Source organism: Cyprinodon tularosa, unplaced genomic scaffold, assembly GCF_016077235.1.
Source record: "Cyprinodon tularosa strain WSP-4 unplaced genomic scaffold, ASM1607723v1 ctg7, whole genome shotgun sequence".
In the NCBI taxonomy this organism is placed as follows: Eukaryota; Metazoa; Chordata; class Actinopteri; order Cyprinodontiformes; family Cyprinodontidae; genus Cyprinodon; species Cyprinodon tularosa.
Window position 1 is genome coordinate 547114 of NW_024039451.1, and position 24244 is coordinate 571357.

Here is a 24244-nt window from a genome sequence, read left to right on the forward strand (position 1 = left end):
GTTCCCGTCCAGACTGTAGCTTCTGCAGCAGGATTGGGCTTGGTCCCTTCAGATATTGTTTTATCTGTTTTTGGACACACTGACCCTCCATTGTGCCTGTGTGAAAGCGATCAACTATGTCTGACAGATCTCCTCTGACAGCAGTAAATAACCAAGGTGAAAGGCAATTTACCCGTCTGCTGCTTCGGCGTGCTGTACCTGTACTTTCTACAGCCATCCGTTGTACAGTTGTGTTTTTGTGGCTCTTTTCTTCCTTTGTGTGGCAGACTGGGCGCTGAGATTGCACGGTTTCATGCGCTTGAGTGAAACTGTGCATTTATGTATGTGTGAAATTAGCATTAACGGGCATTGAGAGGTCACAAATCAAAGCTTCTGTCAGAAGACGGAGGAAGAAAAGCTTTTAAAAGAGGAGCAGGACAGCGTTTTCTTTCAGATTCATAACTCCATATGTTAACTAAAATATGTCCAAGTTAAAACTTAATCTAAGAGGGGAGTAGAGCCGACTTGTTCTTCAGCAGGATGTCAGTTTAATTCCAATCGGGGTTAAAAGGAGGTTTAATATTAATTCTAGAAACATTTTCCTGACATGTAATGAGACTTTGTTGTGTTTTTCGTATTTTCTTTAGAAATTTGACCGGTTGATCCTGTTTCCAATTTTGCTCTGTGATGTATTCCATTATTTACCTCTCAGTTTTTTTTTATTTTCATCCTGCTCTTTCAGGAGCAGCAGAGAGCTTCATCAGCCCAGAGTCACAATCAGCACTTTTCATCCAGGAGCGAGGCATTAGGACCACCATGGTTCTGCTGTGCTGCTGATTACAGCTTTATTTACGGGTGACCATAGCTCTCCCCTCAGGTTCCCTCCCCACCCTTACCTCCTACGCTGCTTTCTTTTTAAGGTTATAAAAAAGGGTTTGCTTTTTACTTTATTCCCACCCTCCAGTCATTTTTGTCACACTTAAATGTTCCAGATTGTAAAACTCATTCTATAATGAGAAAAAGATTTATATATCATGATAAGTGTTGGTTTCCAATGATAATTTTACTTATTCAGTGAAAAAGGAACCAGACACTGTAAGAAAAAAATAATCTCCAAATGTAAACTTTGTGGCATCAAAAGGAAATGATTCTTATATGACTTTATTCCCACATTTCAGTGCAAAACTGTTTTATTTAACCACATTAGAGGATTTTCATGCATGAAAGGCCTGTTTTAGGTCTAGCCATTGCATCTCAATCAATCTGGTTAAGCTCCAGGCTTCAACTAGGCCACTCCTAATCCTTAAAACTGCTTGTTTTACTCAGCATATAAATAATATTAAGATTTCAAACTTACATTCACCAGGGACATACATATAAAGCCATGAGAAGTTATAAAATGGATTAACCTTCAGTTTTTTCCATTAAAAACATTTCCATTTTAGTCACACTGATGAGCTTTGTAGACATCCGCTGTATTGCTGTCCACCAGAAATATAACATTAGCAGACTGCTGAAGCCGAGCTGTAAAACTAATTCCTCTATGCAGTTTTTCACCAAACTAAATAAGCAATTTCTTTTTTCATTGTTCTTCAGTTGGCCGTACGCAACTTCCCATCCATCTTTTTTTTCTCGGCTGCAGACTCCTACCTCCTTTCATTGCATCAATGCAATCTTCATTTTACAGGGTTCCCGCGGGTCCTTAAAAAGTCTTAAAAGTCATTGAATTCTTCAAAATAAAATTAAGGCCTTAATTGGTATTAAAATGTCTTAAATCTGTCTTTCGTAGATCTTAAATTTTAAAACATCATAAATAGGATTATTTTTATTACGATTTATTTTTGTAATCTAAATAAAACGTTAAAATTGACCTTTTTTTTTGTTTAAAAAAAATAACGGCTCGCCATTACTGGTTCCGGCCCGATAGCGGAACCAATAAAAGCGTTGTTGCAGCCGGGACATTTGGGAGATGCACCATTTACTTTTTGTCTGGGAAATATGAGCAAGTGTAAATGTAATGAAAACTGGCTCCAGCCAAGAGTTTTCTCCATGGCTAAAACCAGGGAACATACATGAGGCACAGTGGATTTTATGCAAGAAGTCATTCAAGCTCAGAACGATGGGAATTAAGGCAGTGGAGTCGCACATGCGAAGCACGAAACACAAAGAGTCAAAATCGAGTTACCGAGAAACAGCCGGTATTTCTCAGTCTTGTTCCACCCTTGTCTCTGCAACGCCTCCACTTATCACCAAATCAAACATACTAAGAAAACGATACAAAGGAAAATAGCTGCAAAAAAGACTTAGCACTGGTTATGTTGTGGCTTTAAAACTGACTTTTTTTGTTCCCTGCTAAAACAAAGTTTGTGAATTCAGTTAAATAATTGTTAAAATATATCTGTCATTTGTGTGTTTTTAGCTTTCTTCCTGTATGGGAAGCTTTTCAATATTTGAAACATTAGTGCAGTGGTTTATGTTAAAATAAACCTTTAGGTAAAGTTGTCGCAAGTGGGTTTTTCTTGTGTTTCTTGTGAATTTGGTCTTAAATTTTTATTTCAAGTGGCATTAAAAAGTCTTAAAAAGTCTTGAATTTAACTTGCCTTATGCTGTAGGAACCCTGTTTTAAAAACCTCACAGAATCTGGAAGTTTTGGCACCTTGACTTGAAGTGATCAACCTATTATAGTTTCTGTTCACTTATTTCAACAATTTCTCTGCAGAGATATTGCTGTTTTTACCTTGAAAATGTACATTTCTGAAGATGTGTCCCAGTTCCACAATAACAATATGCTGTATGTCCTACATATTCTACAGGAATTGGTTTCTTCACAGCATGTATTTCATGTACCAAATGCATTTTCTCCCGCTCCGTCATCCCAGTTTTCTCTTATGCTAAATTTGCAGAACTGAATAAACAACCTGCTACTGTAACTGTGTCATCCTGGCTTCAACTCCAAAAAACTCCTAATGAGCTCATTCAGCTCAGAGGAATGTGACAGAGCCATGTGTTCAACAGTATGATCCCCATGTAACGTCCAACAAAAGTTTTCATATTTAACTTTTTTTTACATCACAAACACAAACATTAATATAATTTATGTGGATTTTATGTGAAAGCTTAACAAAAATATGTATAAAAAATAGATTTTCATACAGCCCATCTGTAAACCATGCAACAAATGAAGTCTAAAATTATTAATTGTTGCTAAATTGTTTCATACAATTATACATTTAACTGCTCTGTGTAGCACTTTGTGGCAGCTGTGGTTGTTTTAAAGGGCTTTGGAAATAAAGTTGAGTTGAACTAATCCAACATTTTAACAAGAAGATTGGAGCATATTGTTTATACTTATTGACCGAGCCTGAGCAGACATCTTTTAATGTGTTTTAATATGTTCTAATAGTAGCTTGTAGATGTTTTAAGTATTATCCAGCAAGCTTATTACAACAAAATATTAGGTGTTGTTATCTTGATGATGCTTAGAAGGCTTACAACCATGTAGAACAGCAGTACCTGTTTACTCTTATAGCAAAGTTTAGCCTGGGAGAGGATTTTATAGGACTGACGAGACTTTTTTTGGTCATTTTTATCAGCGAAGTCTCCAAGTGAATAATAATCGATGAGCTTTGCCTGGGAAGATCACCTCTTCACTTTGATCCTATAGCTTGCAGAGTTTATCTGAGTGTATAAAGATATAGCAAGCTTATCAACTAGGAACTAAGGAGCAGAACATTGTGCTCTACACTGATTATCTCTTATTTGTTACTAAACCTGATGAATCTATACCAACTTAAATGTCAGTCATTAGAACCTTTGGGTCTTTTTCATGCTACTAGGTTAAAAATTATGTAACTTATTTACATTGCTAAGAAATTAGCCAGAAAATAGGAACAGAGTTGATAAAATTTCCTCAGGAGAAGGAAAACTTAAGTTTAAGTTTTAAAATATATAATTCCATAAATTTAAGTTGGTCCTTCTTACCCTTATGTTGTATACTATGACTGGGCTAGTCATAGTAGAAACATCTACTATGATTATGGCTCCATAGCTACCTATGGGGAGGGAAAGGATCATTGGAATCATGGGATCCTTTACCGTCTGTACTGTATTAACTAGAAGCTCCTAATTTACACTATTCAGAGACAAAGTAGCTCATCAAAATTACTGACATACTTTAAATTGTTGTGTTTTGGTGGTGTTGAAGATCCAAATGCAAAGATGAGAACTGTAACTGCAGAACCATATAAGTTGGCAGCCAAAGAGAACTACAGTGGAATCAGCTTATAGTTATCACGTTGGTCCAGAGCCATTTTGAACACTATAAGCGGTTGATAACTAAAACCGAATTTATCGTTATTTCACTCTTTTTTAATGCAGAATATCATCTAAATGCCATCTGTATGGTTTTTCAATGAGAAAATGAATTGGAACAGATAGCTTCCGCATTTACTGAATTTTATTACAGTACCATGCAAGATAGATTACAGTATACTGCGCTGTGCGCAGACATAACTGATAGCCTACAGTAGGCCTATGTAACAAATGCTACGTTCACACCGGACGCAACAGGCGCGGCAGAAGCAGCGAGTTTACATGCAAAGTCAATGGTTGACGCGCGTCAAGGCGCAGCAAACGCGCTGCTGCTCAAGATGGAAAAATTGTACTTTTGCTGCTCGATGCGCAGCATCAACCAATCAAAGAAGCTGATCTGGGAGCTGGCTGGGAGAGACACATCGCTGATGACACAGAGCGCTGTGATCACTCCTCTGAAACAGTTTATTGACGCATAAATTAACTTAAAATGCAGAAATCTGCCGACAGAATATGATCGCTTTTATTATCCTGGTGCCTGCAGTTTAGATTAGTTAGATGAAAAACAACTACCAGCCGCCGCGGTGAACCGCGAGGAGGCGACCCGGCCAGAGGCTGCTGTTGAACGGATTCCTACTGACAGCGCACCGCTGGTATTTGGGGGTCTGAGCGGCTCCGACAGAAATAGTATTGGAAGGCAGGATGGTCATCTGGATGAACTGACTGCACTGATGAAGTTTTCAGGTGGATTTTCTCACTTAATAACATATTAAAACTACTTTATTCCCACTGATTACAGCAAATATAGCTGCAAGGCAGAGAAGGGATAGTGAAGCTCCGCCCAACGCGCGTCAGACCCACTTTTGCATCGCGCAGCCAGAGCAGCAAAGCTGCTTCAGCCGCGCGTCAGAACTAAACTAGTACAAGCAGCAAAAATGAAGCAGCAGACGCGATTTAGCTGCTCTTGCTGCATCCGGTGTGAACGCAGCATTATTCTGTGCGTTTGCTCTGCTGTGCCACTGGTGCATTTTTTTAACATGTCTGAAAATAAAGTTTGAAACAAACTGTTTCATAGAATATAACTGCATAGGCTACAGAAAATTAAAGCTAGCCTGCCTCTGTTTTGTGTTGCGGATCTGCTGCGCCGCATTAACAAATCACATATTTATCCATGTTTCCCTGGATCAGAGTGTTGTCCAACACGGAGTTCACTTCTTTTTCAAAAGGATGTAAAATGTCAAAGTTATTGAAACCAACATGCAGGAGACCAATCTTTAAAATGCAAACTGCATTCCTCATCTCAGCTCTGGAAGAGACAACAGCCTCCTCTTCTTCATCCTCCTCCTCACCCTCTCCTCGCTGCACGCAGCACTGGTACTCGCACCAAAGCGCTCTTGTACCTCCGAGCTAGCAAGGCATAAGTAGACGCCCAGAAAGGAATCATGGGAGTAAAAAAATAAAATAACTAGGCTACACGTAATTTTAAAATTACTTTTGCACATGTTTACATTCATAAAATGGCCAAAATGAACACTATAAGCAGATTTCTCTATTACTATAAACAAATTAAACAGCATTTGTATAGAAATGATTTTGTCCCAAGTCTTTTGATCTATATAAGCGGCTGATTAATATATCCGTGACCACTACAAGCGGATTCCACTGTATAAGAAAAGGCTTTATAGTTGGTGATTTAATAAGGACATAAAAGATAACAAGGAAGCATCACTTGCAGAAATGTAAATGTAACAACAGAATACTGCAGATGTTAATACAAGGATGTTTTTTAAAACTCCAGCATTAGATAGAAAATGGAGAAGCATCTGCTTAAGTTTCACTTTACGAAAAGGTTTTGGAAAAATATTTATAACTTTCGTTTTTACAATGAATGTGCTGGATGTTTATCACATTAAATCCCAGTAGATCAAAGTGTGTGTTTAAAAAACAACAACAAAAAAACACTTTTTCTGTGTATTTTCCAGCTCCTGCTGTTTCTCTAAGATTATATCAATATAAGATTGTGGATGAAGACAAAGTTGCTCACATCTCATCAGGGGCACTTATCTGTGGTTCTGTATCGACCTTACCCATAAACAAAGGATAAGGAGGTAGATAAAGAGGAAGAGTCTCCTGAAAAGCATTTTGAAAATGTTTTTTTTTTTAATAATCAGACTGGTTTTTGTTGCCTTGGAACTGAAGTTATTATCTTCCAAACACAAAATTGATCCATCTGGGTCAGTATGCTCCGATGAATTGACTCTGCCTTTCGGCTCCTTTACTGACAAGGAAAAATTTGACTTGTTCCACAGAAGAACTGTCCATAAAGATTTCAACAAAAGCATTTAGATTTATCCTTGAAGGAGGAGAAGGGGGACAGGAAGGAGATATTTGCTGTCATAACTACATTTGGATGACTAGAAATTCTGGGCTTTTCCCACTAAATTACATTAGAATAAAATGAAAGAGAAGTTAAACGGTTGGAATTTGGATTTTCAGCTCCTGAAACATGTTGTACTGTAAATGGAGCTCTTAAAGACAAACAACAAGAAAGAAATGGCAGCATGGTAACAGAACAAATTGTTGGAAAATTGTTGGAAAATAGCATTTAAGCTTACCACAGCGAAAGGGGAAAAAATGCTTTCTGTCTTTGAAGGTATCAGGATTGTTGAGATGCACAAGTAACACATTTTAAAATGGGTCTACGATGCAGGGATTTTAAACTTTTAGAGATCCAGAGGACACAAAACCTTTGTGCTTGGCTAATATATTTCTGAACATATTTCTTGAGATGCTCAATGTGTTTTAACATACTGCTCTGATTTTATTTTCTATTTATTTTTATTTTTTATTATGAAAAATGTAATATGTTGTAAATATGTATGCACTTCCTGTGGTTTGGCTGCTACCTTGGCCAGGTCTCTCTTGAAAAAGAGATTCTGAATCTCAATGGGACTTCCTGGTTAAATAAAGGTAAAAAAAAAAAAAAAAAAACAGAGCCAGAGCACATGAGGGGCTGCAGGAACATTTCAAACTCTTTCTTAAGCCAAATATCATTTTTTTAATAACCATAGCAATAACTTTCAGTTTTAAAGCATGCCATGTTTTACCCACTTCATTCATTTCTAAATTTTATTTCAGATTAGTTTTGCATTTTCTTGCTAACTTTTGAATCTGATTATGATAAAACACTTGAAATTCAGATGTTTGCAACTTTTTTCCATCATTATTGTTAAATCAGAAATGGTGTCTGAAGTGTCAGGGTTGGTTGTGGTTTGGAGGACCAAAATGCAGAGGCAGAGGTGAATACTTGTAGTTTTAATGAAAATGGTTAACAAAGGCAGTCCAAAAATCCAACTAAAAATGTAACAGACCAGAACCATGGAGACTTCAAGGGAAAACACGTAGAAGGAGCCAGGGAGAGACGAGGGGAGACGACTGCAGCGACGACAGGACCAGCAACAACAAGGAACCAACAAAGAGTGAGAGCAGAGGGAGAGCATAAATAGCTGACAGAGACAAAGGGAGGGCTAACGAGCAGACAAGGAGCAGGTGTGAGGAGACAACGAGGGAGCCAAGGGGAAGGAACACACACACAAACTAGAAGGCAACAGAGGACAACATGAGAACTAACATAAATATAGAAATTACAACAAAATAATGAATTAAGCCAATAAAAACTAGAAAACAAGGAGCAAAGTAAAGCATAACATAACCAAAACCATGACATGAAGAAGTTGGTTTATGTTTTGTTTTTTTAACAGCTGCATGCTCTCTGTACTGTAAACGGTAGGATTTTTTAACAACCTCTTAGAGGCTGAAACTTAAAGTAATCTATTGATTATAACAAAATAACTAAATGTTTCAGGTTACCCTGTACAGTATATTTCTATGAATGTGAATCATTTGTTTGACAGAGTGCTTAAACCTATGGAGTATGATGATGAGTTAATTACCTATGGTAATATGTACCATGCAGTCTGGATCCGAGGTGTGATTAGTGGCCTGAGCCTGATTTCCAGTCAATGCAAATGATAGACCCACCCCTTTTATTTCATATGGGTTTTGTGGGGCGGCTCAGTGCCACAGCGGGTTGGACTGCTGCCTTGCAGCAAAAAGGTTTGATTCCCAGCCTGGGGTCTTTCTGCAATGAGTTTGCATGTTCTCCCCAAGCATGTGTGGGTTCTCTCTGGGTACTCCGGCTTTCTCCCACAGTCCAAAAACATGACTGTTAGGTTAGGTGGCTTCTCCAGTTTCCCCTTGGGTGTGAGTTTGTGTATAAATGGCTATTTGTCCTGTTTGTCTCTGCGATGCCCTACGATAGACTGGCGACCTGCCCAGGGTAAACCCTGCCTCTCGCCCATTTACAGCTTGAGATAGGCACTAGCATCCTTCGCCACCCCGCATAGAATAAGCGTGATAAAAAATAAATGGATGGCTGGGTTTTCTGTTTGCTTGGATAAACCATGATGAGTCTGCTTGTTTTATCTCTGTGAAAGGATTTCCAGGACCGAATTGTTGATGCTTAGCAGCTGAAACCACAATCCTTCCTCTATCAAATCATATATCCTTCCGCTCCAGAGTCTGAACATTTATTTAATCAAAAGAAACACATTTGAAAACCAACATGTTGATGATGTCTGGTTCCAATCCAATAATTACATTGGGGTATGTATAAAATACATACCCCAAGCAGCCCCACCGTAAAATACAGAAAAAAGACATAGATTTTGAATTGATTTATTGACTTTATTGATCTCATTTACTAAGGAAAGGATAAATCACTAAGAGATGGTTTTAAACTTCAGCACAGTCTGTCCCTACTACCTATAAAACTAGCCACATATTACAGAGCCATTTTACCATCCTATCCTACAGTGAAGACTGGTGCTTGTTGTAAATGGGTCCTGATCCCTTGGATCTTCAGCCCTGTTCACTTTGATTTCTCCAAGCTGCCGTGTGGAGATAGGCTGATCTGCAGCAGGATTGCACATACAAAAAGCTATCAGAGAGCAATGAGGCACAGCTTATAGCAATTGTGGTTTTAGATGTGTTAGAAATACCATCTTTTTGTGTCTGTGAGGTTTGGAAGGTTAAGACTGGTTGTTTCATCTCAGTGTAGGAGAACATTTGTGAAATTGGTTGCTTCTATATAATTTTACTTTTTTTTTTTCTCCTACTTTACCTCAGTGTTACCCGCTGAAACCTCCCACAGTCTGCGACAAAGCCTGTGATTTGACTGTTATGTCCATGTATTCATATTAAACCATCTGAACTGTGGCTTGATGGCTCTTTTCTTGGTCGTCTCCTCAGGTGCTGAAGGGCAGCAAGAAGCTAAATCTCTCAGTGCGCTCAGTCGGGAGGATTCCAGGCGGCTATGTTACCAACCACGTTTATACCTGGGTGGATCCTCAGGGTCGGAGTGTGTCTCCCCCTCCTGATCTGCTCGAGCACCGGAGCGCCACGCTTAGAAGGACAGACAGTCAGCGACGCAGCAACATGCAGCTCCTACAAGAGGGAGACGAAAAGAAGGTAGAGCAAAACAAGGAGCACCACAGCAGCAGTTTTTCCCAAATGCATTCTTCAATTTGTTTGTTTGTAGCTTTTTTTTTTTAGCAGATTTTACAATTTAAAATAAATTAAACAGAAATAAACTGCTAAATGATACATCTGTTTTATGATGCTCCTTTCCTAACAATAACTCATCAGTTATTTAAATGTAAAAAAACACATATTAACTGATTGAAGTCATACATGTTTATGCTGATGGTTTAAATGGGCTGTGTGCTGTCACAGCTGCCCTGCAGCTGGAAGCACGTGGGTTTATATGCCAACCTTTGGGCTTTCTGCATGAAGTTGTCATGTTCTCCATGTTTTCTCCTGGGATTATTCTGATTATTCTCACCATCCAAAAATAATGACTGTAAGTTTAATCGATCATTTAATATATATCGCTCTTTTTTTTTAAATGCACAACTGAATAATTAAATGTTATTAATTCAAACTTGAAACTAAATCCCGACTGATATGGGATTTTGAAGGCCAAAACTGATATCGATATTGGGGGCTTTAAAAAAAAAAAACGATATCCGACATATATCAGCCATATAAAAAAAATACTGAGCATAGAGATACACAGGATATGCACTGTCCAACAATAGTCCAACTCAAATTCTCATAGGCTATGTTCACACTGCAGGCATTAATGCAAATTGTTTTTGCATTGCCTTTCACATTTCCAAATAAATGCAACTTGTATGTGATCTCCTGTGTAAACTGCATTCATACAGCTTAAGTGTCCCCCATGCACAGTAGAGGACGCAATGAGGTCACAAGCGAGCATGCTCTGTGTTTATGGATGTAAACATGGATGGTGGTGCTGGAGAGCATCTGGCAATCTTTCCCAACCTCTGCCAGTGCATTAATGACACAATCTTTTCAAGATAGTTGAAAATAAAAGACTGCTCTCCACTAGGCTTGTCCCGATCCGATCCACGTATCGGATCGGGACGCCGATATTGGCAAAAAAATGCGTATCGGCAAAGTATGTAAAATGCCGATCCAGACTGCCGATCCAGTTTTTTTTTTAAATCCGGTCCGTATTTTCCAGTTTTGCCGATTGAAACGATCCATTCCACTATTTTGCGCCAGTGTTTCCCTGTTTTGCATTTTTATTAAAACTTACAGTAATACTTGCACCTTTAATTGTTTACGGTTTTACTGTTCACTGTGCAATTTCAGATTGCTATTCATAATTTTGTCCAGTTTGTGTTTATCTCTTAATAAACAGGGAAGTTTGTTGTTACCAAGCATTGTGTTTTATTCAATCTCACCTAATTTAGCTGGCTAGATGTTATCAAGAGTACTAAAACCCTTTTCAACATGAGTCTTACAACTAAGGCTAAATACTTTAACTTAAACTTAAATACATGCTCGGATAGGCTGGTATCGGCCAGTATCGGTATCGGATCGGAAGTCCAAAAATAATATCGGTATCGGATCGGAAGTGCAAAAACCTGGATCGGGACATCTCTACTCTCCACATTATTGGTGTTGTTTTTCTTGCTGCATCTGCGTTGCAAGAAGCAGAATAAAAACTTTCGTTGAGTACTATTGCCGTTCAGGTCGGACGAATGCGACCTGGCCGTTCAGACACAGGTTGAAAAGATCAGATTCATATCGGATTCAGGACCACATCGCACAGTGGCCTGAGTTGCATTGGAGAAATTCGGATCTTCGTTGTTAAGGCTCTCATGAATAGATCAGATACAGGATGTACACTATATTGCCAAAAGTATTTGCTCACCTGCCTTGACTCACATATGAGCTTAAGTGACATCCCGTTCCTAATCCATAGGGTTCAATATGACGTCGGTCCACCCTTTGCAGCTAGAATAGCTTCAACTCTTCTGGGAAGGCTGTCCACAAGGTTTAGGAGTGTGTTTATGGGAATTTTTGACCATTCTTCCAGAAGCGCATTTGTGAGGTCGCACACTGATGTTGGACGAGAAGGCCTGGCTCTCAGTCTCCGCTCTAATTCATCCCAAAGGTGTTCTATCGGGTTGAGGTCAGGACTCTGTGCAGGCCAGTCAAGTTCATCCACACCAGACTCTGTCATCCATGTCTTTATGGACCTTGCTTTGTGCACTGGTGCACAGTCATGTTGGAAGAGGAAGGGGCCAGCTCCAAACTGTTCCCACAAAGTTGGGAGCATGGAATTGTCCAAAATGTCTTGGTATGCTGAAGCATTCAGAGTTCCTTTCACTGGAACTAAGGGGCCAAGCCCAGCTCCTGAAAAACAACCCCACACCATAATCCCCCCTCCACCAAACTTTACACTTGGCACAATGCAGTCAGACAAGTACCGTTCTCCTGGCAACCGCCAAACCCAGACCCGTCCATCAGATTGCCAGATGGAGAAGCGCGATTCGTCACTCCAGAGAACGCGTCTCCACTGCTCTAGAGTCCAGTGGCGGCGTGCTTTACACCACCGCATCCGACGCTTTGCATTGCACTTGGTGATGTATGGCTTGGATGCAGCTGCTCGCCCATGGAAACCCATTCCATGAAGCTCTCTGCGCACTGTTCTTGAGCTACATGAAGTTTGGAGGTCTGTAGTGATTGACTCTGCAGAAAGTTGGCGACCTCTTCGCACTATGCGCGTCAGCATCCGCTGACCCCGCTCCGTCAGTTTACGTGGCCTACCACTTCGTGGCTGAGTTGCTGTCGTTCCCAAACACTTCCATTTTCTTATAATACAGCTGACAGTTGACTGTGGAATATTTAGGAGCGAGGAAATTTCACGACTGGATTTGTTGCACAGGTGGCATCCTATCACAGTTCCACGCTGGAATTCACTGAGCTCCTGAGAGCGACCCATTCTTTCACAAATGTTTGTAAAAACAGTCTGCATGCCTAGGTGCTTGAATTTATACACCTGTGGCCATGGAAGTGATTGGAACACCTGATTCCAATAATTTGGATGGGTGAGCAAATACTTTTGGCAATATAGTGTATTTGTGCACTTTGTGAACATAGCCATAATAACAAAAAATACCATCCAAGACAGAATATAGAATTAAGATAAGCAACTTTAATTTGAGCAGTGTCAACATAAGACTATCAATCAAGTACAGTCAATTTTTTTGGTTCCTATTTAGATAAAATAAACCCTCTCATTTGATTGGTTAAGATAATGCAAGGCAACTTCAGGCTAATATTTTAAATAGGACAGTTGTAAGTCTGAATTTTTATTAGCAAGGCTGGTAGCTGAAAACATTTACAAGAGGATTTCTACAGCAAATATTTTGCTGTATTCATTTTTTAAATGAATAAAAAAATATAGATGTTTTCTCTTACTTAATGTAATCGGTTACTTTTGGAAAATAATTCATGATTTAATTATAAAAGAATTACACTTCTGCAACTCCTTAGCAGGCTACCATTTTTTAGGATGTTATACTATAAATGTCCGTGGTTGTCATGGCTAACATTAATAAAAAAATTCTGTCCATGATAGAGGCTTTAAGTCTAAACTGATGAAACAAAGCAAATTTGGCTTAAATTATTCTTTCTTCCTGATATTAGCTCAAAATGTTGCTCTCAAACTAGCACCACATTGCAAAAACGATCTAGAAATACGTAAAACACCTTTAAATTAAGTGTATTTAGCCTTAATTAGAGCATGTAAATAAGATTATTCAACAATGGAATTAGTATTTTTACTCTTAAAATAAGATAATTAGATAATATGCACTTGAAATAAGACAACACAGTTGTTTTCTTATTATAAAAGGCAAGGCAAGGCAAGGCAAATTTATTTGTATAGCACAATTCAGTCCAAAGACAATGCAAAGTGCTTTACATGATTAAAATACAGGAAAATAAAATGGAATCAATAAAAGTAAATTGTCTTGTTCCATTGGTAAGTGTCTCACTTACCTCCTCAATTCAAGAACAAACGCACTTATTCTAAGAAAAACAAATCTAAATAATAACAAAAATCTTATTGAGATTTCAATTCTTACACCTTGTGTGCCTCCTGCGATTTAACTTTTAATCCACTTTCATAAATACCTGTGACCCTATGTCCATTAGTAACAGCTTTTACATTGAAGAGGCATCTCTAGTTCCTAAGGGTATCCTGCAACTCTGTTTTCTTGCCTAACACACCTAAATCAAATAATTTGATTATTAGGATGATCCTGGAGAAACTGACTGCATACTGAGGGGGTGACCTAACCATTTGATTCAGGAGGGTTGGGCCAAGGACACAAGGACAGGAGTGGACCACCCCTGCTGTATTGATGTTGGAACACCCTTTTTGCACATGTGGTGCGTTCACTGACCAACAAATGGTGTCCTCTGAGTTTACAAGCAGACACCAATTAATACCAGCCTTGTCGAGCTTAGAATGATTTAATTTTTAATTACTCGTTTCATTATAAATGGTAGAGTAACATCTTTTTTATGTACATTATAAGTGAAGGTTAAATGGAGAATAAAAAATAGCTGCACCCAAAATCCCCAAATGAAGCATACCTTGTCATCATCTTGTGACCTAGAGGAAAGGCGCTGTCAAAGGTTTTTAAAAGATTTATTACTCTGGATATTTCCATTTTTCATCAGCTGAGAGCTCCTCATTAATCTTGATTGCTCCAAGTCTAATATTGTCTGTAGATATTACTACAGATTATTTTGAAAATCCAGTTTAACATTTAGGATGTCTAGTCCCTGTTTCACCCTCTACTTGTTCTCAAAATGGTTGTGGTTCATAATCTCTACAAATTGTGACATGCCTTTGAAAATCCCTGTATGCCATTAATTATTGTTCTAAGAGATACAAAATCTCTTGACTTCTGTGTCTTTAGATAAATATCAGACTCATTATTTTTCTTTTAACAGTTTATTCATTCATACAAAACTTAAATAACCTTAGGAAGGATCTAGGTTATTGGGAAAAAATAAAATAAAAAATAAGATTGGCTGATGGGGTAACAGGTTCAGCAAGGAAACCCAAACATGCCCAGCTCAGTCTAGGCAGTCAAAGACATTCTCAGGCCAGAAGGACATGAAGTCTCTCTCTAGATGTATAGATCATCACTGGGCTCTTCTTCTTTAGAGGCCATCATCCAGATCTCAATTAGATTGAATGCCTGGATGATCTTGGTAGACTACTTACAATGATGCCCCTTACTATTTATGTTGCACTGCAGGATATTGTAACAGATCCGTCTTTGTGTCCAGTTTTAGAATTAGACCTGTATATTCATTTATTCACACATTAAGCATCTTGTTATTCAGTAGCAGCCATTCAAAATGGCCCTTCCCAGTCAAAAGCCAGCCGAATGGCAGCCCACTCCCCTGCAGCTCCCAGCAAAATCCTGTCCAACGTCCAACCACTGGCCTTCTCCTGGGCCTGCATATTTTTTACTATGACTCCACCAGTTCACTGAAATACAGGGTCTGACCAAGATATGAAGCTTCAAAGATTTAGTACAAAGATTGATGTTTAAAAAAGGAATTGTAGGGGACCAGGGGCGGATTTAGGAAATTTGGGGCCCTAAGCAAAGACAGGCAGGGGGCCCTCTAAATTGAGGAGACAACCCATAAAACGAACCCATTCTACATATAGAGAAATGTTAATAGAATAGACATCCATTATTTGTTCTAGGTTTTGTCCCTCTCTTCTTGTCCCTTTTCTTCTTGTTTTCCTCTCTATGTTTTGTACTCAGCTGACTTTTCATTCTGTCTCTAAAGGAATGAAAGATTTTTTCCAAGCACTAAGCTCACTTAGCTGATTGCTCCTTCCTGTGTTTCCAAAAAGGCGACGGCAAAAGTAAATAACCCAGTCCTTCTTTTCACTGTAGACAAGCCATGATCTGCTTATCTGTTCTCCATTTTTCATCTGGATGAAATAATAGCTGCATGAATCATGACAGTAGACAAGATAGAGGAGAGCAGGAGGCGGGGTTACCAATCTACTCGCTCTGGAGAGCAGAGTTCGCTGCTTTTAGATGTTGTCTCCAAAGTCTCCAGTAGCAGAAAAAAGTCTCTAGATTTGGCGCTAGGAGCTTTTTGGAAATCAAAGTGCTAGAGGGGTCTGAAAAGTGGCTAAATATAGCGACTAAAGCGATGTTGGCAACACTGCTCTTTGCATGGTTTGTTTTCAAATGGTTTGCTGCTGTCTGTTTGGACCTTTCTGAACATGTGCAGCAAATGGACTGATCCAATGTGGTGGACACTGAAGGGGGGGCTGAGACACACTTAATATTATCAGCGTTCTGATGGCATTTTAGCGAAAGGATTTTTATCAAAAACATAATTAATGTTCACAAATAAGGAATGCTTGCATTAACCAGACAGGGGACCAGCCAAGGACCCATGAAGGAAAGTGAAGAAAGTTTGAATGGCTACTACTGTACCTTTTTTCATTAGCCCCCATGTATCAGAGGACAACTATTGGTTCATAACACCCTGAACATGCCAAAAACACAGTGTCTGCAGAATGATGCTTTGGGTATAGTTTTCAGAGACGGAAATACTAATGAGAGTTGATGGGAAGGTGACTGACCAGTGATTGATCAGTCACATGAAATCTCAGTAAGTAACTCTACATTTGTGGTTGTAAAGTTAGAAGAGATGGTCACAGGGGATTCTAATAGTCCCACCTTGAAATGCAGCAGAGCAGCGAGGCTCCTTTTGTAGTAAGGAACCGATGCAAGGGGACAACGTGGAGCCGAGATGGCTGTGGTAATTAAAACTTTCTGCATAAATATCAGAGAGCCTGACAACAATTATTCTCTCTCAGGTGATCCTTTGTGACATCTTTACCTCAAACACACAGCAGGTTGTTATTAAAAGAGGGAACGGCTCAGTGTTCGCTGAAAGAAAGCAAGACTTATTTGCCAGATGCCTGATCTACGCCTGCGGGTCCAGTCTTGACATGATTTAATTGAGATATTTGCATACAGGCCGTCCTGCAGCCACCGGGGTCCATCTGATTCCACTTTTCCATCTTGGCATCCGTGAGAGGCATCATGAAGCAAGTAATGAAAGTAGCTCATCTGATGGAGAAAATAGATAACATTTTCAGGTTTGGCACAGTTAGACCACTTTCACTGTAGATTGTAAAATAAAAAAGGCAGCCTTTGATCTCCAAATGTAGATATTTAAAAATGCTGACTTTATGGTTTTACAGAAAGTTAATTTCTTTTTTATCTGCATAAAACATCTTTTTATGCAGTAAATCTCAAAGACTAGAGTGAGAATGTATGAACTCTCAGCTTATATTTTCACTGTGACACAAAAATCAACATGACTTTAGATGATTTTCCCATTAAGTGGAAAAAAAAGCTTAAAGGGAAAAATAAATAGCTGTGGTAAAGTCATAAAGATATTTTAAGACCTAAAGGCAGTAAACAAAGAAAGCATACTGTACGATATGCTCAGCTAGAACGTACATTAGCTGTATTATTATCAGACAAATGAACCCTTCATAAGCTACTTAGCCTCTGGTGAATGAAGTATGAAATAAGTTATAAATCAAGTATGGGTTCAGGTTGCTTTGTTTGGTTTTAACTTCTGAGACCTTTCAATAAACTTAAAAAAAAACAGGTGAATTGAAAACAAACATGCTTGATGGTCATATTGGTCCACAATTGGCTGTAGGGGTAATTTGTAATTAGTAGTGTTAACCTTAAGGGTCCTCAAATTAAGGTCCTGAGTAGGCTTAAAAAGATGATGTGCTAGAAGTCATTATAAATAGCTAAAAGACGTGACTTAACCATGAAACTAAACAGATAATGGCATTATAAAAGTCTACAGCAGTTCAGTTGTGAAAGAGATACAGCAGGACAGTATGGTAGGGTTAGAAAATTCAGTCCTTCCACTGCGACAACTGCAGATCGTTCTAGAGCAGACCTACAGAACTGACAGACTCCTGGATTGGTATCGGAAAGTTTGTTACCTCTAATTTAAGTCTGATTGTTGTTGTCATGACTCTGACTGACAATTTTTTTTTGTATATCCTGTACTGCTTTAAATCTAAGCTTGTAGTCCGTGTCCTACACTCCTCCTTGGAGTTGACCAGATTATTAGGTGCAGTAAGGGGAAGTTGCGCTTAGTTTGAAAAATGCTGTAAATGATGCCTGAAATGTTTCGTTAGCAAAGTTTTGCTGTATCAACCATTAACCAAAGTTTAGCCATGAGTTCTAATAGAATGTAGCTTATTGATAAAGAGAGTACATTACAGTGCTTAATAACAGTGCAAATAAGGAGGGCCCCACACCTTCATACTGTAACAGCAGAGGGGAGAGCGGCTGCCTGCAGCTTTTTATTGAAGGCTTTTTTTCTACTCACCCAAGTTGTTTTCTGAGGTGTTTTTGCCCCAGGTTATCCTTCCCTTTCTGCAGAGCCCAGTGACAAGCCTTCAAAACCTCTATTCCTGCATTTATGGCCTTCCTGCATATTGCAAAAGGTTCTAGATCAATTCAACAATGTTGTAGTTGATACATATTATTTTGACAATTTTAACAACACATGCTAATTCATAAAAACTGTTTTAATGACCAACAAAAGTTCCTTAAAATTACAGATATGGGCAAAAATTCTGAAATACAGTGGTTGTTGTTAGGTGTATTCAATGATGATTATAAAGTTAATGTGTGTACATATGAAACATTGGAGAAATTAGATGCTTCACTCTGTTTACTGCCATGCAACGGTGGTAGAAAATTGCTGATGTTTGTGCAAGGCTAATCACAGTTATCAGAAGACCACTCTATTCTGTGATTCAATCAGAGTAGCATTTTGTCCTATGACCTGATCAATTGCCTTGTCAGAAGAACACTCTATTTTGTAACCCACCCCATGTGTTATGATCTGCTAATAAAAAGGCTTCTGCAGAGGAAGTCCGTCAGAGAGTAGATTTAGCTGAATGTAACTCTCTCCTTCTGCAGAAGTTGTTAAAAATTCCGCTTCTGTGTAGACTCAGTTCCTCTTTTACGAACCTTCATTTTTAGAACCTAACAGTTGTTAGGTGATTAGTGTGTTTAGTGCAAATTGACAATCTGAATTTCTTTTAGTTGTTTTTTTTTTTTTTTTTACCTAGTAGAGTAGACTGTGCTTGATTCATAGTATAAAAGCCGATATACACTCATGCATGGGTTGCCCTGGCAGTCTGTGTGCTGTGTGCAAGCCCATTGAAGCGTTGTACTGTATACGTTTATAGTTGACATGAATGTAGGTGCAGTACTTGCATAAACCACAGAGGGGCAGTGAGCAACATAACGAGTGGAAATGGCGAAAAAAAGAGGAAATGGTTGACGTCCCACTTAGAAAATGGCCCAGTGCAGTATTTATTATTATTGAAGAATAATAGGTGTGTTTATGGCAGCTAAAGAGAAATATGCACTGGAATAAAATGGTAGGTTTACCCGCCGCACACAGTGAGATGTGATGATGGGGAAATCATTCTGCCTGTGAAACCCATATTGACCTTTTTGTTTTTTAAATAATAGATATAAAAAAATGTTGTTTTACTAAATAAAGCTGAATGCATAATATACTATATGTAGTTGTTTCAGACTTTTTTATGTTGTATGTGAAACAGAAACTAAAATCCTTGTTTATACCAAAGCTTAGCAAATAAACTCACCCTGTTTGTTTTTTTCAGTCACTAAATAAACCATAACAGCACTGCATTTAAGTAAATGTTTCCACTTGAACGTTCAACATTTGATATCAGTACAATGAAACTTGTATATCCTCCCATTTTGAACGAGGCTGGCACCAGTGGTCGACGCCAAGGCGCGCACCAAGCTCTTTGTTCAATGTGGTTAGTATAAACCAAGCAGCAATATCAGGGTTTCATTTTATGTCTGTCATGTTTGTAACCCATGATGCTTCATGATCAGACAATTATCTTGTTATTTTTTCCATGTTTTATATTGCTCTCTTTTCCCCTTTTATAAAAAATGTGCAATGATAAAATCTTTTTCTAACAATAATCACATACAGTATGTGTTTTGAATCTACTGTAAATCTTAATAACAATAAATCTCAGGTTGCCAAAAACAGTCACTTTTTGGGGTGTGGTGTCCAAAGAGAGTATGTTTCTACACTTGTACAAAGGCTGAAAGTTGTGAAAGACCCTTCAAGTTTTTGCAAGAACTCTGAATTTTTCAGAGGAGGCCAACCAAAATATTAGCAAAAGCAGGGAACAGAAGCACAAACATTTCCTTCATCAATCCTCTGCCTACGGCGATCTGATATCATGCACAGCTCTGAACTTTCAGTAATAAAGCAGGCATTGTGGAAAGACTACAACAGTGAACTGGCACATCGATCAGCTATAGCTCTAAAATCTGCATCAGCAGTCTACTGTACCGATGTTTTTGAAATGATGGTGGAGAACACAATCAGTTGAGGCCATTTTCTTTTTTTCTTCACTAAATTCAATTGGAAACACACCGAAAGGTGCTGGAGAATATTTTTCCCCTCAAGAGGGACTCTGTGTGATAAGACTGATAACCAATGGGGTGAGGTGTTCCATTTTCAAATTTTCTTTCACAAAGCATCATCCATCTATTCATGTTCTACACCTGCTTAATCCCGTGCATATCCCCAGCGGTTGGATTGAGTCAATCATAGAACTGAGAAGCATATAGAAATAAACAATCCTCAATTTTTTTTTTTGTACTATCTCCTCTGGAGGCAGCCGGTTGTTATTCTTACTTTCCTTCAGACACAGCTGCTCTGAAAGTAGAGGTCAGCTTTGGTATATTTGGTGTCCATAACATGTATTTTTGTCTTGTTTGGCAACGCTTGAAAACAAAACAATTTCCTGAAGAGTTTTTGGGCAGCGTGCCGTGGAGCACTGGCAGCTGGCCAACCACTGAGAATTACAGAAACAGCTGTTTTTACATGTGCTGTTTGCTTCCATGTGTTTTGCTCATTAGAATGGTTAAAATGGTAGTTTTTTTTAGGTGTCGTTTGGATTTTTCAGTTTACATATTGAGCATCTTAAAGTGTCCTCGGCACACTGGAACCCTATGTCTCTAATTGGAAAACTTTTATAACTTTAAGCATAGACTTCTGCATGCTTCGTTATTCTTTCCCGGTAGATGTCTGAGATTGAAAAGTGATTGGCAGAGGGAACATTTTGGAGTCCAAGAGGATGCTTGAGGTGTTTTCACATTCAAAGCCGTTTCCTAATTAGAATGTCATGCACTATTCCAGTTATTAAAGATCTTGGTGAGATGTGTCAGATCAGCCTTGCTCCTTAGATGCATCATAATATCCATCTGATTTATGCAGAAAGATGTGCATCGAAGTAGACATAGTCATTAATCTCGCATCCCTTAATCTAACTGAGGGGTTTTCAACAAGTATTTACTTCCTCATTAGGTGCTTTTGACTTTCACCCACTGTTTTAGATGGACTTAAAAACTACATATTTTACACTCACCGGTGCTCCTGCTATTACCATTGACATCTTTCTCCTTATTAACCCAATTTTGCACGTACAAAAATGCATATTTGTTCAGTTTCTGTAGATGCACCAGTGTCCCTGTCCTCCTTCACCTTCTCTTTTCTTTAGCTAACCCCACGTTTTCTGTAGAATAATACACTTAGGTCCATTTTTAAAGAACCCATTGTGCCATGCACTCAACCAAAGTTTACTAAAGTTTAGAAACCGGCCCAAAGCATCATAGATCCTCTACCAGACTTAACAGTTAGGAGTTTGCACATAGTCTAATTCTTTGTTTTACTACTAAATTACCAGATTTTTTCCCCCTTTTTGTTGCTGAAAAGCTTATAAATAACCTACTGTCAAAAAACATACGCAATAATATCTACACATAAGAAAAGAAAAAAACATTTTTTTTCATTTAAAGCTACAGTATGTAATAATTACAGGGATATACAGTCAGAAATGTAATATATTATACATAACTATGTTATTTATCATCATCTACGAGCTCAGCCTCTTAACCTTAATATTTGTGTTGCCTTAGAATTCGTTATTTATAATTACATAGGAGCGGGTCTCGCAGCCATGGAGGCAGACATCTTTGCGCTACGGCAGCGCAGAGCCAACAAACTAGCGATTGCAAGATCGCCCATTACGCTCGAAAGTAAGTATATTTATTATCTTAAGTCTACATGAAATCTATACCCTACACAGACTAATGAAATACTATCTGTAAAATTATCTATGTAAACAAACCTCCTCACTTGAGAAGGTAGGTGATGCGGACGTCGTGGAAGACATTTTGTCCCGTAACGCTCGCCGTACTGTTGGGGGGGGAGAAGCGGTGGGGGGAGATGTTCATGTTGCTGCGGTCTGCAGTCTGGACGTTAGATGTCGCTGAAAATTACACACTGTAGCTTTAAGTATATTCTAAGTATTTATATATTTCTCTTTGGTTAAGTTTGTACATAGATGCGCTTATGCTATTCTTTTTTTTATATGTATTTTCTTCTTTTTTTCCATCCTTCTGTACTCTTGTTGTAACCAGTGAATTCCTCTATTGTTGGATTTATAAAGTTCATTTTTTTTTTTATTAATAATGTTCTCATCTGACCAAAGCTCAAAATCCCAACTAAAGAATATGCAGAGTTTGGCAAACTTGCTTGTTTGTGGTGGTGAGGCTGGAACTTTCTTAGTTACTGTAGCATATAGATGCTTTCCAATGGTTGTGATGAATACTTGGTGCATTTCTCATGGTCTGACCTTTTCTAGATTATAATTTAATCTACCTCCTTTTCATAACTATTTGTAGATGCAGTTGTGTCTCATGCAGAGTCGTGTTACTGATCTGGTTGCTTTACACATTTAAAAGTATGCTGCAGATATGGGCAGAATAGGAAATCGCGAATGGAGCAATAAAGATATAATTTAAAAATGGAAAAACTCATTGGTGACAAAATGGGTACATTTTTTAAATATCATAAATATTTTTAAATTTTAAGTAAAGTCTTTAGATCTTACCTGTGAGGATTCTCACTGATTATGGTCAAGCTGGAAAAGTTCATTTCAGAAATTCACATCCAGTTGCCTAACCTGAACTTTCCAAGCTTTTTAGATCTTTTCTTTTTTAGCACATGGGCATACCATATTTAATATGGTATGACCATGGCCATATGGCATATTATAACCTATGAAATACAACAGTAGAAAGTAAAAAATCTATCCAGTTTGTGGGTCTTTAAAGGTGGGGGGTTTATTTATCATTATATCATACCTGGACTTATACTGCTTTATACTAAGAAGATGATCTATAGATGATTGTACTAATTTAAATACATTTCCCAGACATTGGTAGTTTTTGGATCTATGGTTTTTCTTCCGTTTCATGTATTTATGTCCCTGTTAGGAAACTAATGATCCTCTTTTTTAAACATTCAACATAGATTTATTGCTGCAGGTTTAACAATGTGCAGGAGTTTCAGGTTCTCCCACTGACAGTGTTTCATTAAACGGATGTGTTATCTGTCTCTTCTGTCTTATTAAGAGCCCGGCTCCATCGTCACAGTCATAAATCTGAGGCACATCTTCTAAACCTGCAATGTTTATGGTGTGTCTCTTATGCTTCAGCCTGTCTTATCTGCTGTTCTGTCCTGTCAAAAACAGGTGAACTTGGTGCTGGATGACGGACGGTCTCTGGGTTTGATGATCAGAGGGGGAGCTGAATACGCTCTGGGAATTTACATCACTGGGGTGGACAAAGGATCAGCAGCAGAGTGCGGCGGACTCAAGGTATGTCTGCTTTCTTTTCTTACCATTCTTATTTAAAATATGGAAATCTTAATACTTTGAATGGAATTTTCCAAAAATGACTTTTTGAGAACATAGGAAACTGGAAAATGACAGATTACCACATAAGTAATTATTTGTATTGTATAGCATTATGCCCAATTTATTTTTTTCTTTGCCCCTGTTATGTTATAATTTACAAAAAAAATATAATACTTCTGATACTTTATGCAACCCTGCTACCATAACATTACTTATTAAAATAATCTTTACTTAAATAAAAAAAATGACAAGGCCATATTAGACCTCTTCAAAAAATACCTTTTTCATCAAACCTATTGAAATCGATGTTTTTCCCCATTCTCCAAAGTGTAAATGAACAAAATATGCCAGTTATTTTGATCTTGGACCTTTGATATCCCTGCCGTAAACTCCATTTAGTTTTCGTGTTGACGTTTTGACAGTTTTAAAAAAAAAACACATTGAACAAGTGACAATATATTATATGCTGTATACTATATCACAAACTATTACTTAGAAAAAAAAATTTTGGTCAACACACATGTATAGACTGAAGTTATAGACTATATAATTTCATCCTTGTGATATATGTGCAATTGTGAATTATAAGTAACATTTTTGAGGTAAAGGTCTGTAATTTATTTGTTCCGAGCATCAAAATGTGCATTTTTCTGC

At 38.2% G+C, this 24244-nt stretch overlaps 1 protein-coding gene across 5 annotated transcripts in view; it reads left to right on the plus strand.

Annotated features, from left to right (window-relative positions):
* The window catches only part of whrna (whirlin a), a 249633-nt gene that overhangs the window by 125991 nt on the left and 99398 nt on the right, over positions 1–24244 (plus strand). For all 5 annotated transcript variants that reach the window (XM_038268325.1, XM_038268329.1, XM_038268326.1 and 2 more), the window contains exons 2-3: positions 9601–9819; positions 23426–23551. In XM_038268325.1, the coding sequence (XP_038124253.1) occupies positions 9601–9819; positions 23426–23551 (345 nt within the window). The remainder of the gene's footprint in view (positions 1–9600; positions 9820–23425; positions 23552–24244) is intronic.